Source organism: Chaetura pelagica, unplaced genomic scaffold (genome assembly GCF_000747805.2).
Source record: "Chaetura pelagica isolate M959 unplaced genomic scaffold, ChaPel_1.0 scaffold222, whole genome shotgun sequence".
NCBI classification, from domain to species: Eukaryota; Metazoa; Chordata; class Aves; order Apodiformes; family Apodidae; genus Chaetura; species Chaetura pelagica.
Window position 1 is genome coordinate 748,992 of NW_009952711.1, and position 16,616 is coordinate 765,607.

The following is a 16,616-nucleotide window of genomic DNA, read 5'->3' on the forward strand; positions in this document are numbered from 1 at the left end:
ATCATCTCTTCCTCACCCCCCTCCACACCCATGGTGGTTGGAAGAGCTCACTTACATGTTCTGAAAGAACAATTGTGTGTATTGGTTATCCCTAGACTTGCTTCTACCCCTGTTGTCTTTCCTATCTGCTTGTATATTTTCTGTGGCTTTTTGTTTTCAAACATTACTGTATCTGAGCCATCTACTTTTACTGAAATTACTTGTTTTTTTCTGTGAGTTTTCTGTTTAAAAAAAAACCTAGTGAAACAAAAATCCACACAAATCAGAAACCACTGCAGTTCGGATAATATTCTTTATGTTATCCTTACTAGTTTTGTCAGTCAAACTACTTTAATTTAATAATGTCTTTTAAAATTATGGCTAATGGCTTTGAATGACTTCTTCATTGCCCAGTTTTACTCAGAGCTTTTGTTGCTCCTTTTGGCTGTTCACAGCTGCCAGACATTTAGGAGATGTGTTACTCTCCCATCCCAAATCTTTTTGTACAAACAGCATGAGTAGCTGCCTTTTTTTCTTCTTAAGGTTTAATAACTCCCTTGGCTTACTGATAACTAGTAAGTTGTTCTTGATGAAATTGTTACCTGCATGTTCTGCTTCTTAGTTATGGAAACAGATCAAGTTATGGCTCTTGTTGTTTTCTGAGGCAGAAAAAAAATAATCTTAATCTCTCCAACAGAGTGATGCTTGGGGGATTCACAGGCTCTTCCTGACATCCACATGCAGGACAGCTGTTCTTTGGCTGGGGAGGGGAAGGAGAGTTGCTAGAAGTGAAGAGGACAACTGGAGTTTGAGGCATTATTCAGTTTTTGGAAGAGGCATGTAAGGCAGATGGGTTCAGTGATCAAAATAGATCCTGATTGCAGTTATGTACAGAAGACAAATGCCTAATTTTACTGTCCTTTGGTATCTTGAACATGTAGAATTGCAATATTCTAGAGCATCAGTTTATCATTCAGTACTATTATTTGATGTCAGTAAAATGTTGATCTTTACAGATGTTCAAACTTCCACTGATGATAATTCTTATAAAGCAAATTGCACTGCTTGCTGTATGGTTTGTCTTTGATTTCCACTGCACTCCTGCCCTTTGGTTCACCGCCTAGAGCCATTGGCTGGAGAATGCTGATGGTGCCAGGGTATAAGATTCATCACAATTTTGTAGTATTCTGTTGCCTGTCATTGGTCTGAATTGGACTGAGGTTTGATCCAGGTTCTGCTACAAAGGCTCAAGTGTCTGCCTTACATAAATCATCAACATTAAAGCATCTGTTTTCTTGTTGACTAAGTTGCTTTTTGTTGTCTTTTCTACTGACCCATCTTCAGCTTAATTTTTTTAGGGTGCTTGTTCTCTATTTCAAATAGAAATTATTCAATATTATGCTTGGTATTATTACAAGTTTTGCCTGTATTTATTATCTTTTGATTAGAGATCGAGAAGAGAGGTTGGCAGCACTTACCGCAGCTCAACAAGAAGCCATGGAAGAACTACAGAAGAAGATTCAACTGAAGGTATAAAAGGATACTTTAGTTGAAAAATACATCAACAGTATAGAATTTCTGCAAAATAGTTTTCTATATGTATGTTTATTTGGTGAAGATATTACAGTGCACTATATAGTGTCCCAAATTACATAACTTTACAAGAGATTTTTATGTAGACATTTGCATTAAGAAGAGGACCTTGCTGTGTAACACACTGTGTAGTTTGGAAAGAACAGGACTGAGCTCTATGGAATACATTGATTCCAGAGCTTTGAACATGAGAAAAAACCTGTGCTTTCCAAGACAAGTCAAAATAATTTTACATTAAATCATGAGAAAAACCAGTATGTAAAAACTCTTGCATTGTTTAGTGAAGACGGTTCACCAAACAGACACACCAGGTGCTCTCTAAAGGTACTGATATTGGTACTGCCAAGTGTGGAATGCTGTTTCCTTTAGTTTCATGAAGTTATTCCAGTTATTCCATAAAACAGGCTTAAGAATTGAGGCCCTTGTAGTTCACCTCTTCAGATGAAGTCACTGTCCAGTGGAGAACCAAGGTATCAGAAGTTTTGAAGAGGCATCCTCTATTTTTCAAGAGATGTAAAAACTTAAAAAATGATGGATTATATTTTTAAAGTTCTGAGATGTATTAAAGTTTCAACGAGGATAAATTATGTACATTTTTATTCTGGATGATGTATGTGTATGTACAAACAATTTTTCATTTTGGTGTTATTCTTTGCTCTGATCACAGTGTGAAGCAGAATACATTTAGTTTTGTTATTAAATGCAAGTTCATACCCCAGCCTCTGATTTTAAATACCAGCTGAGAGTTTGTTGCATTCTCATGAGGTATGAAAACCCTCTGAAAGAATCCAGTGAACTGTGCCTGCTACTGCTGATAAATAGCAAATAATTCATTTTGCTTTGATTTGTACTTTACGATTTCATACCTGTCAGTACAAACAGCACTACGTGACAAGCTTGTAGAACTGACAGTTGAACTTGTATTATCTACTAGTGTTTCATTAATTTGAATCTGAGATGTTTAATATAACAAAAAGATTTACATAAGGATTTGCAACAGATTATTAACTTGTGATTGCCTATAAAACAAAAATAGTGCTGATTGATTGTTAAATCATAGCATAAACTTAAAATGTCTATAGTGCATAGTGACTTTTAGTGCCTTTCAGAAATAAAAAATAGTTTCAATTTACCAGAAGTTCATCCTAACTGTACAATATTGAGTAATTCCCGGTATTTCTTTGCACAGTTTCAATCCATTCACTGTAATTAAATATATTTTTTCTTTGTTGCTTTATTTTCCATTCAGCATGATGAAAGTATTAGACGGCACATGGAACAAATTGAACAAAGAAAAGAGAAAGCAGCTGAATTAAGTAGTGGAAGACATGCTAATACTGATTATGCTCCCAAACTTACACCATATGAACGAAAAAAACAATGCTCACTGTGCAATGTGATGGTAAGTTGGATGGAGGGAAAGCTGCAGAATTGCAAGGCCATCCTAAGGCTTAAAGCTACACGTGATGCTTCATTCACAAATGAAAATACTGTGTATCTGCTGAGGCCCTGATCTGCTCTTGTGAGGTGCTCCTTAGTTTGGATTCTTCTGTCTATGAATCATGTGGTTTAGGGAGGATTGGGAAGAACTGTGGAGTTGTAGATAGAATGGAGAGCATGGACAGTACTGTTATTAGTTGTCTTTTTGGAGAAAAGTATGAATTGGGGAGCATCAAGTGAAGGTAGTTAAAAGCAAAGTAAAGAATGTGGTTCTTTACAAAGCAGGTGAACACCATGTTACAAGATTCTGTGGATATTTGAATTTAATGTGGATTGAGGGGTTAATTGGACAAGTTTCATTGGATTGAAATTCACTGGAGGTTGTTAGCAACAGAGAAACCACATCAGGCCCATGGAGTTCTTGAACTGAGTTTGGGTGGAGGCCCATAAGTGTTCAAGTGTTGAACAACCAAAGATTGTTTTGTCTCTTCTTTTACTGAGGTATCTTAATTTTTTGGTCACTGTTGGAAGCCAAGTACTTTGCTAAGCAGACCTCCAGTTTCATCGGGATATCTCTTCTTGTGTCCACCTTTCCATGTATCCCAGAGAAGGTGGAGAAGAGGAAGCCATACAGTCACTGAATAGGAAGCAAGGAGATCTGTTCTTCTTGATACCTGGTTTCTTACTGATTTTATTGAATAAAGCCTCATATCCTAGTAGGCATTATTTCTCTTTAATTGCTGAATTAAACAAGATTGCACAGGGTCACTTCAGCCAGTGCTGGAATGGAAACTCATGTTCAGAAAAGTGGAGTCTTGTAAATTCACTGATCATGCATTTCAGAATGAAAATCCAATATATGAATTTAGATTGAAGTCAAAATGAGATGAGAAGTCAAGATTTTTTAAATCTCTTACTATACTGCTGGCTAGGAAACCATTATGTAATTTACTCTTAAGTCCTGCAGAAAAGATGTTAATATAAATTACATTGAGGAATAAAGTACCATGCTTGAAATTCTGGATGTACCCCTGACAAATTGACATGTATTACATTTAAAATACTCTTGCTTATCGATGAAAGAATTGCCAAGGAAAAAATAACTATTAAGTCATTGTCATTGCAGATTTCATCAGAAGTGTACCTTTTTAGCCACATTAAAGGGAAAAAACACCAACAAGCTGTGAGAGAGAACAGCAGTATACAAGGACGAGAGCTTTCAGATGAAGAAGTGGTGAGTTCTGTAATTTTTTTTCTATATTATTTAGAGTTTTAAATGTCATCCAGCTGAGTAGCCTAAGAAAGTCTTGAAAATTCCTAGAAAGGAATTGAAGAAGAATATTTGTTTTAGCATGAGACCTTTTTTATTATAAGCTACCAGTGAAAAGGAACAAAAGAAGCAGTGGATTCAAATAGTTCAGGCAATTGCCATCTGAAATAGATTGTGTAGAAAATGTGACTAATTGCTTTTCTTTTAATCCAATCTCACTAGATTTATCTTTTAATCATAAACATCAGATGTGTTGCAGGTGTCTGCATTGGTTTTGCTTCTTTTTTTTTTATTCCTTCCTGTTTCTTAAAGTATCTTAGCCTTTTTTTAGGTTATCAAAAGTGCTATCTTATGCATCTAGGTCAATAAAGCTGAAAACTAGTGCTAAATGACTTTAAAATTTAAGATTGGAAACACTTTGCAAGTTTTAGCATGGCTAAAAAGAACAATCATTAGTTTTTTGGTAGCTTCTTTAGAATATTTGGTGCTTTGGGTGATTTTTAGGAAGAGCTGAGGACTGTTTCTACTAAATGAAGGAATGATGCTGTTCTGAAGGAAAGACTCTGGAAGGTTGTCTGATGTAATTTCTCGTTGCTGCTGCCTGAATAGAACTACAGTATTAAGTCAAGGCCTTTTCTATGCAACAAATTAAACAGCCAGGCTTTGAGTTCTCTCTTACCCAAAAATGTTGTGAAGGCCTGTGTATTATACCTGTCAGCTACTAGGAAGAAATACTGTACAAGCTAGTTCTCCAGAGCTGGTTCACATTTAACTTCATTGTGTTGGGAAATCTGTTTCCAGCCAAGCTGATTCAAATGATACTGCTCAGTACTTATGATTTTTGGCTGTCTCGTAATTTCCTTTGTGGTTCTTGTTACTATTCATTAAAATCTTCTGTTTCTTTACAGCTTCTTGCTTCCAGAAGCAGTAGGATCTTTATTTTTTCTTTTTAAAAGCTTTAGAGGGTTAAGTCCGTGAGGTACACAAAGCCATAGCGGTGGTTATCACCGGAAAAATGGAAACAGAAAATTGGAGAGATACAGTAGTCTGGAGGAATATTTATTTGCTGAGTTGCAGTCTGCCTCACTGTAACAAAAGTACATAAACTGTCTTTTCAGTTTATTTTTTCCTCTTTTACAGTGGGTAGGGGGAGTTGTGTGGTTTTGGCTTTGGTTTTAGGTGCCAGGATTACCTGACTGGGTATATGGGGGGACGCTGTGAGATTTCCCGGAATCTTTCATGTTGGCACATGCACAAAAATGTGGAAAATCTATAATATTTAAATTTTGTTGTATCTATCTAGCCTTTGCTTGTGTCTGTCTAGCCACTGATAACTGAACTATGGTTTGTGCTGGGCAATGAATATGGAGGAAAGCAGTGAACTAGATTTTCTTTTGACTGGGTGTTACACACAATTCACAATATTTATTTTGAGAGCTTAGCAATTCCTGCTTTCAGAAAAAGCTGTCCCGTTTTAACAGCTCCTTTTGTGCCCTGTTGGTGAAAAAGAAGCTCCACTAGAGGGCACAGATGCCTTGATTTCATCAGGTCCAACATATGCTTAAATCCAGTGCTTTTCAGCAAAACATTTCAATGTGAACTGAAGATCAAGATTAAGGTTAAATATGTGGGATCTCTTGAATGTGTACTCTAGCTCAGGAGCAAAAGGAGAAGATGGTTCTAACAGATTGAACAGCCTGAATATTGCGATAGCAAATTTAAATATCCTTAAACAAGGTGGTACATAATATTTGGCATACTGGCATCATCTGGATACTTCCGTCGTTAGATAGTTAATATATTATTTATAGTTCTATTTAAATTGGTCCAAATATATAATTCTGAACTATACTAATGCAGTCTGAAATTTCCTCAGCTTGAGTCCCCCTCTGGTTTCTTTTTTGTTTGTTTTTCAAAATGCAGTAAGAAGATATACAAGCTAGGGATATGGTCCCTGCTCTGTGTACCTCTTTATTCAGCAAGCATAGTTAATGCCAACCTTGGCCTTCCCCACAACTACAGCATTCAGTAACTTCAGTTGAGTTTTGAAATACTTGAGGAAAGATTTCCAAAGTATAATACAGAAGTAGGACCACACTCCACAGACACATAATACTCGTCACTCTTTTCAATTTCTTAGTTGGTGAAGTTATCTGTAGTGAGAACACACTTGTGCTACTTAAAGTTATTACTTGTCATCTGTGATGTCCTTAGATTATATACATCTTGTCTGTGACCCTTCTTCTTTGACATAAAAGATTTTATTTATATCACCTTTGACCTAATAAAATTTCACCTTTAACCTTATACACTTGACACCTCAGATAACTTACTCTTGATCTTTGACTCATTTTGTGTTAAGCCTGTTAAGTATAATAGGGAGCTGCCTAGAAAGAAAGCTTTTTAAAAATTGCAATCTGACCACAGAGTTTCTGTATTATTACTTAAGAAATCACAGAAGGGCTTGAAATGTGTTTATTTTAACCATATTGATATAACAGAAGGTAAGATTTAACTGTCTCCTTAAGATTTTGGAAACTGATTTAAGTAAGTGATTATATAGTATTTCTTCATGCAGGAAGGATTTTTTTGGTTGATTTGACTGTAAGCAAAAAGTGTAAAGATCTACTGAATTAACAGCAGTTTCTCTGGGCCAGGTGGATGGTAGTAGTCAATCATACCAGACAAAAAGATACTATTCCAGGTTTTTCCCTTTACTATAGCATCTACAAGTTCTGTAATTTCACAGATATTTTCTGAGGTAAAAGTAGATTTTGTCTCAGTAGTCACATTGGGGCAGTTTTCTGTTGTTCTGGAATTAAGCATATATACTGTGCTTAACTCCAGCATGTATTGTGCAAGAGCTGACAGCTTGTATTAGATTATCAGTAAGATGAATTGGAGATGTGATGTATTTTGTGAAACTTGGAAAGAAAATAGTTTGTGATGAATGAGGATACTAAAAATGAAAAAGCATGAAGTTATTTCCAAGCTTCTGTGACACCTTGATTTCATCTCAGCTTTTGGGTTTTCTTCATTTGGGCATTTATCAGTCTCCAGCTGAAAAGGATGTAGATTTCTCTGAAAAGCAAAAACCTATTATTCTGAAACTGTGGTTATTATATGAAAGCAAATTAAATTGTGTTTTCATTTTTTTACTTCATTTTTCATTTCTCTTTTTTCCTGTTTCTTATAAATATGTTCATTCCTGTAGATGGCAAAACTCTTTCAGTAGGGTGGGCTTTGTCTTTCCTTCATTGTATTTCTGAATCTTAGAGAGCTGTCCCACAAAGTTTCACCATTATCTTCAGCGCAGTAACAATGTTCCATCTACATTTTTTGTCTCTGCTTAAATGCAGGTCTTCTTCCATCAAAGTCACAGCTTTACCTTCTGTTGATGTTGCTGTTTCCTATGCTCTGGATTTCCTGTCTCCTCTCTCAATATTCATACAACTTTCAGTTCAGCAGAAGATGTAAACAGTGTATGCAATTTGATGTCCTTGACTTCACTGGAATCAATTAGTGTGTTTGAAGTTATGACTAATTTCTTTGCTGAATCAAAATCTGTGCGACACAGAAGGTTTTTGGTGCAGAGGCCATCACTGAAAAATGCCTGCTGAAAGCCATGGTGTTTTCCTTAGACTGAGGAGTCTGCATGAGGACCCTGTAGATGTTTGATCCCACCTGTAGCTCCTAAGTTATTTATTATTTTTATGCCACTATGCTTTCCCTTTATATTTTGCCTTCCTCGTCTATCCTAGTTTGCTTTGAAAAATCCACGTACCATCAGTAATCCTTATAGCTTCCTTTGAACCATTGTCTTGTCTCTTGTCTGTATCTCCTGTCACTTACACACCATGATCTAAAGGCACTTTTAGAGTATAAACCATGTAATGTCTTGCAGTCTATGAGTATTTCTAATAAGTGAGAAGTACTTCCAAAAAGCACATGAAATAGGTAACTTGGCAGAGGGTTGATTAATTTTATATAAGCTGGGTGCTAGAACGTTATGTATTCCCAAGCAAGATGAACCTTTGTTTATGTATGTGAAAAATGTGCTTTTTTTATCAGGAAGAAAACTGACCCTATTGTCACGATAGAAATGGAACAAAGAACTTCTTAGGGTATATTTAGATCAAATGAAAATATAATCCCACGATGGAGCAAAGAGATTGCTGTTGTTCGGAGACTGACAGTGTTAAAATGTGAGGATTTATAGAAAGACATGGTTGGTTGAGCCCACCCACATTCCTTTAAAAAAACCCCAACGGATAGTCCGTGACTAAATCTTACTCTGCAGTGTGGGTTGTCAAGTTGGCTGCAGTTGCAGTGCCAGCCTTTTCTGGCACAGGTCTGTGTAGGTTGAAGCAGGGTCTGATTTACAGTGTGCATCTGGGTGCTGGCAGTTCCCCTGGCAGGGACCCTGTTCTACTGGCAGCCCTGTGCTTGTGCCAGGATGTGGTGAGGGGCTGCCTGGGAGGGCAGAGCTGAGCTGCCATGCAAGGCTTATAGTGAGCACAACACACAGGCAAAGTGGATGCTCTTATGAGTTGGAATTTCTAAAAGCTTTTTAGGGGCGAGAGGTTGTTTTTCTTTAAGAAATGGAGCTGTTTTCTCAAAGTTGTGTGCTGCTTCCATTATTTCTTACAGAGGAAATTACCGAGGGAAGGAGTTGTGGGGGTGTTGTCATGCCTGGCCTTCCTTCTTTTTCTTCTGTATTTACAAGGAATTTTCTTACCTGGAGAAATGGTGATGCTTGGACTTAATTTATTTTCTTTATTCACTGTGTTTTCTTTAAATTTATATATAATTATAATTTTATTGCTTCAGCTTTAGCAGTATTAGGAAAAATGCTTTTTTTTTTTCCTTTCTGAATGAGAGTGTTTTCAAGTTTGATTTTCCAAAGCTCTGGCCTCAAGCCTTCATGTGGGTCTGATTTTTTCAACTACAAATTCTGTTTGTCTAAGGTTTGCAGCCTTGGTCTTATTCTTGATGTACACTTGCACTCCAGTCTCTTTTGAACATTTGAATGATCACCTATGACCATTACAGTCCAAGGAAATGATCTTGACTCAGCTTTGGGGATATATAATGCTTCAGTAATTTCTGGGCAATACAGTGGTACATATGGTTCAGTCATACATTGAACAATATTCCTATTTCTTTCATTCAAAGAGTTGCAGAATGTAGACTTCATTGTAAATTCTTTTTTTCCCCTTGGCATCTGATTATAGTTTTCCAACAGTAGACCATTTTTCTTTATTGCTCAGTGGAAGCAATCTGTAAATCACCTACAAACAAGAGCTCCCCATCCCAATAAAGCCTCAGGCTCCAGCTGAGTTTGCTTTACCCAATTTTGATTATTTTTTTTTCCTGAGGAAGAGAGAATTTTTTTAGAGGGGTCATATGTTGTTATAGGAATGGAATTAGGCCAAGCATCTGCATTCCATTTTTGTTTATGGATGTTTCATATCTGTTGGATACCTGTGGTCCTTTTGGCACAGAAACTCTGGCCTTGTGATTCTGCTGTGAATACATTTGTCCTAGGAGAAGCTGTCATGAGCAATCATGTAATTATAAAGTCTAATCCATGATGCAGTTTGCAGAAGGTCTCTCGGTACTCTATACATCAATTTTAGTTTTTTGTACTTTGCAGAGCAGTAGCTTCTTACCTGTAATACATTATCAAGTGTTGTTTTTCTTGGCAAAAATGTACATGATTAATTGTTTATTGGCCTTGTCTTGAATTGTGATAGATCATTGCCAACAGCTGCACCCTTCCTCCTTTTGGCTTGAATATTCATAGCCAGGAAGAGAAACTACTCCTGGCAAAGCCAAGTGCACTCTCATTTCCCCCTTTCTCTTCCTTGCCCTTGCAGCCAGGTGATAATGTCAGTGCCTTCCAGATTTCTTCCCTAATCTGCAGAGTGATGTCTTCCTTGTCCAGTATGCAGATTTCCCATTCTCCTGGAAGAAACAGCTTAACTTTGCCTTCTGTTCCCACATTTTCAAGTGAGAATGATACTAAAAAGCCCAAGAAATATCTGAACCTACTATTCAGAGTATTTTTTTGCTATTTGTCTTAGTGGCAGGCTGTCATACCATTTCAATTTATGGACAAGCAAGTGCAGTTGGGATTAGCAATACAAAAGATAGTTAGGACATGCTAAAAAGCATTGTTAGTTCCTCATTTAAAAAAATTTCAACTTCATTAAATTCAAGAAGTGAAGGAAAAATATTTTTACAATGAGACCAGTCTTCAGTTTTGCATGAATAATAACAGTTTTCTGATTCTCTACACTAATAAATTTCATTCTAGTACAGAAATGTGAATAAAATATCAATGTTGATAAAATAATATTTGAATATTCATTACTTTATAACCTGTTTCTTCACATCATAACCACTTATAATAGTTCTTATTAATGGCAACAGGTAAATATCTTCCTTACTTTGAATCTTCTTAGTATTTTGTGGTGGATCATCACTTGTGGTATTGGAACAGTAGTTGATCACAAACACCTGATTTCTTAATGATTAAGTATTAATGAATGTTTGTGCTTCAAGCTGTCATAGGTAATAATGTTGAAAATGAATTTTTCATTTAATGTAAGTCATAGTATGCCTCAGGATCTGTTTTCCATATTAAATATTGTCCTAGGCTATGAGGAAAAAAATGAAATACTGCTGAGTCTTGTTGGAGCATGCAATAAAATAATGAACAAATATTCCTGTGGTAACGTGATTTAGAATTGAGCCTTAAAAACCTCTTCAAAATTTGGCAAATAAGTCCTTTAAGTTACTATATACAAGTAAGAGATGGTTATTCCTGACATGGCAATAAATATATATAAAAAAATTAAATTAGTTTCTGCAGTTACAGGATATCATTTATTTTGAAACAGGTAAAGATGTGACACCAAAAGATACATGTAGGTTTCAGAATAGTTACCTATTGATTTGCTGGAATATTTTCCTTAAGTACCTTCCATTTATACAAAAAGCTCACTTGGGTATTCTTTTTTTTTTTTTATTACAATGGTAAATTAAATTAATGACAGCAATTATGCTGTGATACTAGCTGCTCTGAGTATTTATCATCTTGGTCATCTTTATTTTTTTAGTGCTGATGTGAGAGGGCAAATAGAAACAAGTGTTTGGAAGTTCTGAAGATCAAATGTTGGTAAATAGCTAGAGTCAGATATTTTTCGAGTTGCCTTGGTCTGCAGAACTGGGTTAGAAAACTTAGAGGAATGCCTTTTCTTTCCAGACTTGGGGAATCAAGGCTGGAAAGAATACAAAAATAATAAGAATAACCAGTGTTAGGGTATTCTGGCACTTCTGCTTCAGTTCTGGCCAGAATCCAGAAATACAGAAGGAAATGAAAATGAAAAATAATAGAGAAAAAACTATTGATTTTGCAGATTCCAAGAAAGTCATTTTAGCTCAGTTTTTCAGGTGAAAGTCCAATAGCCGGAAGAGTTTTCCACTTCCATGAGTTGGTTAGTTTATACATAAGGGAAGCATAGCTAGTGAAGCAGTGTCACAGCCAGGCCTGGACATGCCTGTTGCAAGGCAGGAGGATTTTGCTCCAGTGCTGCTTTGTAGCAGCCCAGGACCCTCCAGAACTTACAGATATTGGCAGAAAACACTTGATGTACTAGGTGATGATCGTGGCCACTCCTGCCAGCGACAGGCTTCAGCCTGGAAAGTTTTCAGAGCCTTCCTTCCCTGGCTCTTGTGGAATATTGAGCTGTGTGAGAGTCAGCAAGGAGCAACATGCCTACAGGAGAACAGAGAATCTCAAGTTATGGCTGCCCTACAGCAACAAACATCAGGCTGTGACTGTCTTCTCAGGTTGAGCAAGTACAGATGCTTTACTGCAATATTGTCCTACCTCTGCAGTCTTGCCCCAGGCAGAATTCATAGAAAGGTTTTGCTTCCTTGGAAAGAAAGGAAAGAAATCAGCATTTGTGTTCTGTTCACTCCTAAGTTTAGTTAGGAAATTCTGTTTGGAAGAATTCTGTTGGGCACACTTTACATCTCAATTTAATAACATTACTATAAATATTTGCTGAGTAGTGAAATGAATAGTAGCTTACATGCAGTACAGAGAGCCAAAAGTGTCACACTCAGACACGGGGTAGCAAAATAATTTCACAGTTGTGTACTGGTTTGATAAATACTTGTATATCCAACATTTCATTTGTCAAGGTCAGATACATGGATGTTGTTGCTGTAATCAGGACATTAAATGGGGAGAACCAGACAAGAGTGTTGCTCTTTTGATTGGGTGTTGTGTGAAGAGGGTGTTGATCAGTAAGTTTATTCTCCAGCTATTGTATTTTGTTTAGATTACTGAGCTTCAGAATCTGGTTTATGGTATGGTTTTCCTCATCCAAACTGATGTTTGGATGGACCCTACTCAGCTGCGTAACACTTCAGCATTTTGTAGGATGTGCTGTGCTTTTCATGGAAGAATTTAGGAATATATGTTTGTTCTGGGGCCTGAGAAATGTATTTTATTTTATTGATAGTAATGCTGTGATCCTTGTAATATGATTATGTCATAAAAGAAAAAGGGGTGTAATTAAATGTCTAGAAAAAAACTTGGTTATAAGGACTGCTTAGTCAACTAAAATTATCAACATCAAGACATGAAATAAACAGAGCAGTTTTTCTTTTTCAGGCACTTGAATGGTACTAGGCAATAACCAGCAAGAATGTGACTTCATGGGTGACCTTTATTAGTTTTAGCTATAATTGCTTTGGCAACTCAGTTTCTCATGTAGTTTGTAGATGAGACCCATCTGTTGCATGTGGAAAGCTTCAGGATTCTCAGTGACTAAAAGTCAGAACAGTTGAGGATGGAGGGAGAAGAGAGGAAAAGCAAAGCCTTATTTTGTGAATAGTCTAATTTCTGGCTTGTCTGCTTTGTTGTGGCTGCTGTTTTACATGTGCATTTAATGTCAGTTCATATCACTTCGCTTGTAAGTGAAGTACTGAGATTGTACAGGAAATATATTTCATTTGTTCTAAAATTAATCTTCTGCATTATCTAATAATTATTAAGGGTCTATAAAGATCTTAAATGACAAGATGTGTCTTTACAAAATGCCATTAAATATAAAATGTTCTATGTTTACCAGGTTACTTTTATATTTCATAAGCTTTTTCAGCAAGAGACTATCTCCCTCTGAGAAACAGGTAGAATATACCCTGTGATAGTTAAAAAAAATACAACCTTTAGTTTTGGTGAATGCATGTAAATAACACTGGAGAGAAATAGCAGCAATATTTCTACTGCAGTGCATCATGGAGCCATATGGAGAATATATGTGGGAATATATACAAATGGTCACGAAGAAATATATCAGTATTCAGTTCTTGTTTCCGTATTTTGCAGCTGTACATCATGGTGTAGCAAAGACTAACTGCTCTTTGTGGCACAGATTCTGCCAGCTTTGTGAAAGTTGATACCTTATTTTGCAACATACTTGATCTCAGCTGTGCAGCTTAAAGGAAGAGTTACCGAGTATGAAAAATTATGGTAGAAATCTGATCCGTAACAACCGTTGCAGTTGGTGCTGTTTTAATCCTGAGATAAAAAGTCTTGTGTTAGCAATTTTGCTGGTTTTGTCCTACATAAGTATTTTGTCCTACAGAAGTCTAGAAAACAAGCCTTTTGAGAAATTTCACAGCTAGAATTGAGATCAATACTGTAGAAACGGAACCATCTCTGGATCATTTGCCCTTGTTAGGAACTTCAGCTTCCCAGATGTCTGCTGGAAATAAAACACAGCAGAGGGGGAACAGTCCTGGAGGTTCCCAGAGTGTGTGGAGGATAACTTTTTGACACAGATGGTGAGGGAGCCAAATAGGGAGGGTACCTTGCTGGAGCTGCTGTCTGTCAACAGAGGGCTTGTGGAGGGTGTGTTGGAGGCCATCTTGGGCATAGTGACCACAAAATGATAGAGTTCTCTGTTCTTGGAGAAGTAGGGGGCAGATTTTCACCTGTGTTGGAGACTGGTTGACTGAGTCACTTGTCAGGCAACCCTGAAGGGAAGAGGAGTCCAGGAAGGTAGAGGCAGAGGAAAAGACTATTCCCCTGTGCCAAAAGATGAGCTGGTGGGGAAGAAGACCGGCCTGGCTGAATGAAGAGATCTGGCTGCTGCTCAGGGGTAAAAGGAGAGTTTATAGCCTTTGGAGAAAGGGGCAGGCCGTTCAGAATTACAAAGATGTTGTGAGGCTATGCAGGGAGAAAATCAGAAGGGCCAAAGCCTATCTTGACATTAATCTGGCTTCAGCTATTAAAGGTAACAAATATGTTAGAAGCAAAAAGAGGACTAAGGAGAATCCTGTCCTTTATTGGATGCAGGGTGAAACAGTGACTAAGGCTGAGGCACCTCTGTGGGTCCAGATGGAATGCAGCCAAGGGTGCTGAGGGAGCTCGCCAAGTCACTTTCTGTCCTTAACCAGCAGTCTTGGCTAACTGGGGAGGTCTCGGTAGACTGGAGATTGGCAAATGTGACTCCCATACAAGAAGCACTGGAAGGAGGATCAAGGGAACTACAGGCCTGTCAGTCTGACCAGGTGATCACGCCAAGCCTGCACGGGTGCATGAAAGGCAGGTCCTGCTTGATGAACCCAATCTCCTTCTATGACAAGGTGACCTGTTTAGTGGATGAGGGAAAGGCTGTGCATGTTGTCTACCTGGACTTTAGTATAAAGTCTTTGACACTGTTTCTCACAGCATTCTCCTGGAGAAACTGCTGCGTGTGGACCGAGACTGGTGTACACTCTGCTGGGTAAAAACTGGCTGGCTGGGCCCGAAGAGTTGTGGTGGATGGGGCTGAATCCCACTGGCTGCCAGTCAGCACTGGTGTTCTCCAGGGCCAGTTCTGCTCAGTATCTTCGTCCATGATCTGGATGAGGGGATCCAAGTGCAGCCTCAGAACGTTTGCACTCGGCACCAAATTGGGCGGGAATGTTGATCTGCCTGAGGGTAGGAAGGCTCCGCAGAGGGACCTGGACATCCTGGATGGATGGGCTCTGCAGATGGACCTGGACAAGCTGGATGGATGGGCTGAAGTAAATTGTATGATGTTCAACAAGGCCAAGTGCCAGGTCCTGCATTTGGGCCACAGCAACCTTGGGCCACAGCAACCTCAGGTAACACTTTAGGCTTGGGGCAGCATAGCTGGAAAACTGCCTGAGGAAAAGGACCTGGGAGCACTGTTTGACAGTGGCTGAACTTGAGCCAGCGTGTGCCCAGGTGGCCAAAAAGGCCAGTGGCATCCTGGCCTGCATCAGGAATAGTGTGGCCAGCAGGAGCAGGGAAGTGGTGAAGCTGCAGATCGAATACTGCTTTCAGTTCTGGGCCCCTGGCTACAGGAAAGACATCGAGGTGCTGGATTGAGTTCAGAGAATGGCAGCAAAGCTGGTAGAGGGTCTGCAGCACAAGCCCTGTAAGGAACATGAGGGAATTGGGGTTGTTTAATCTGGAGAAGAGGAGGCTGAAGGGAGACCTAATCACCCCCTACAGTATAGCAGTAGCTATCTTCAGGAGTCAGTTGTCATTCAATACCAAGCTCTGTTATACTTGTTTCACACCTGAATGGTGTAGCTCTGTCTACTTTGATAATCCTGCGCTTTGATCTGTGCCTTCAAAAAGTGACTGTTTTTGTGACACAAGGTGTTATTACGCTAACCTCACTTTAATGAGCTGTATGTATGAAGTCTGATACTCATCCGAACTGCCACATGTGAAAGCTGAGAACTCTGAGAAACATAGTTTGCAAAGGTGCCTGAGTTCATGTGAACAAAATGGTTTGTAACCATCCTGTGTGCAATTGACAGCAAGACCTCTTTTGGCCCTCACAGGCTCGTAAGTGAATGTGCTTGTTGAACCCTGTAGCTGTCTTTGAGCCATCTTCTAAGCCACAGACAAGATTAGGGGAAAAAAAAAAAAGATGTGTGTCTGCTAAGGGCACAGAAGGCCTTGTCTCGCTCATCAGGAAGTCTGATACGGTGTTTGCATTTGCCATCATGGAGCAGGAAGACAGCAGGCTGACTGCACCTGGGTGGAGATGTTCTGCCCCTTTTGGAAGGTGGTGTCCATTTCAAAGTGAATGTTAACTTCATTTTGCTCTGCTGTCACTTTGAAGGATCTGGTAAATTGACTGAAGATCTCATTAACAAAAAAATCACAGATTCACTGTTGAACGAAGATGTAGAACTATAGCAATAGTCCTTGTTAGTTCTGTGTATGTTAAGTGCTTCATCTCACTCAGAAAACATGAGGTAAACTAATAGTAAATTATAATGCTGAGGT

The 16,616-nt window shown here is 38.3% G+C and overlaps 1 protein-coding gene across 1 annotated transcript in view; it reads left to right on the top strand.

The window, feature by feature from the left end:
• Positions 1-16,616, top strand: part of SCAPER (S-phase cyclin A-associated protein in the ER) — a 144,958-nt gene that overhangs the window by 46,190 nt on the left and 82,152 nt on the right. Inside the window, exons 17-19 of the mRNA XM_009994363.1 lie at positions 1,428-1,509; positions 2,822-2,974; positions 4,139-4,246. Coding sequence (XP_009992665.1) covers positions 1,428-1,509; positions 2,822-2,974; positions 4,139-4,246 — 343 coding nt within the window. The remainder of the gene's footprint in view (positions 1-1,427; positions 1,510-2,821; positions 2,975-4,138; positions 4,247-16,616) is intronic.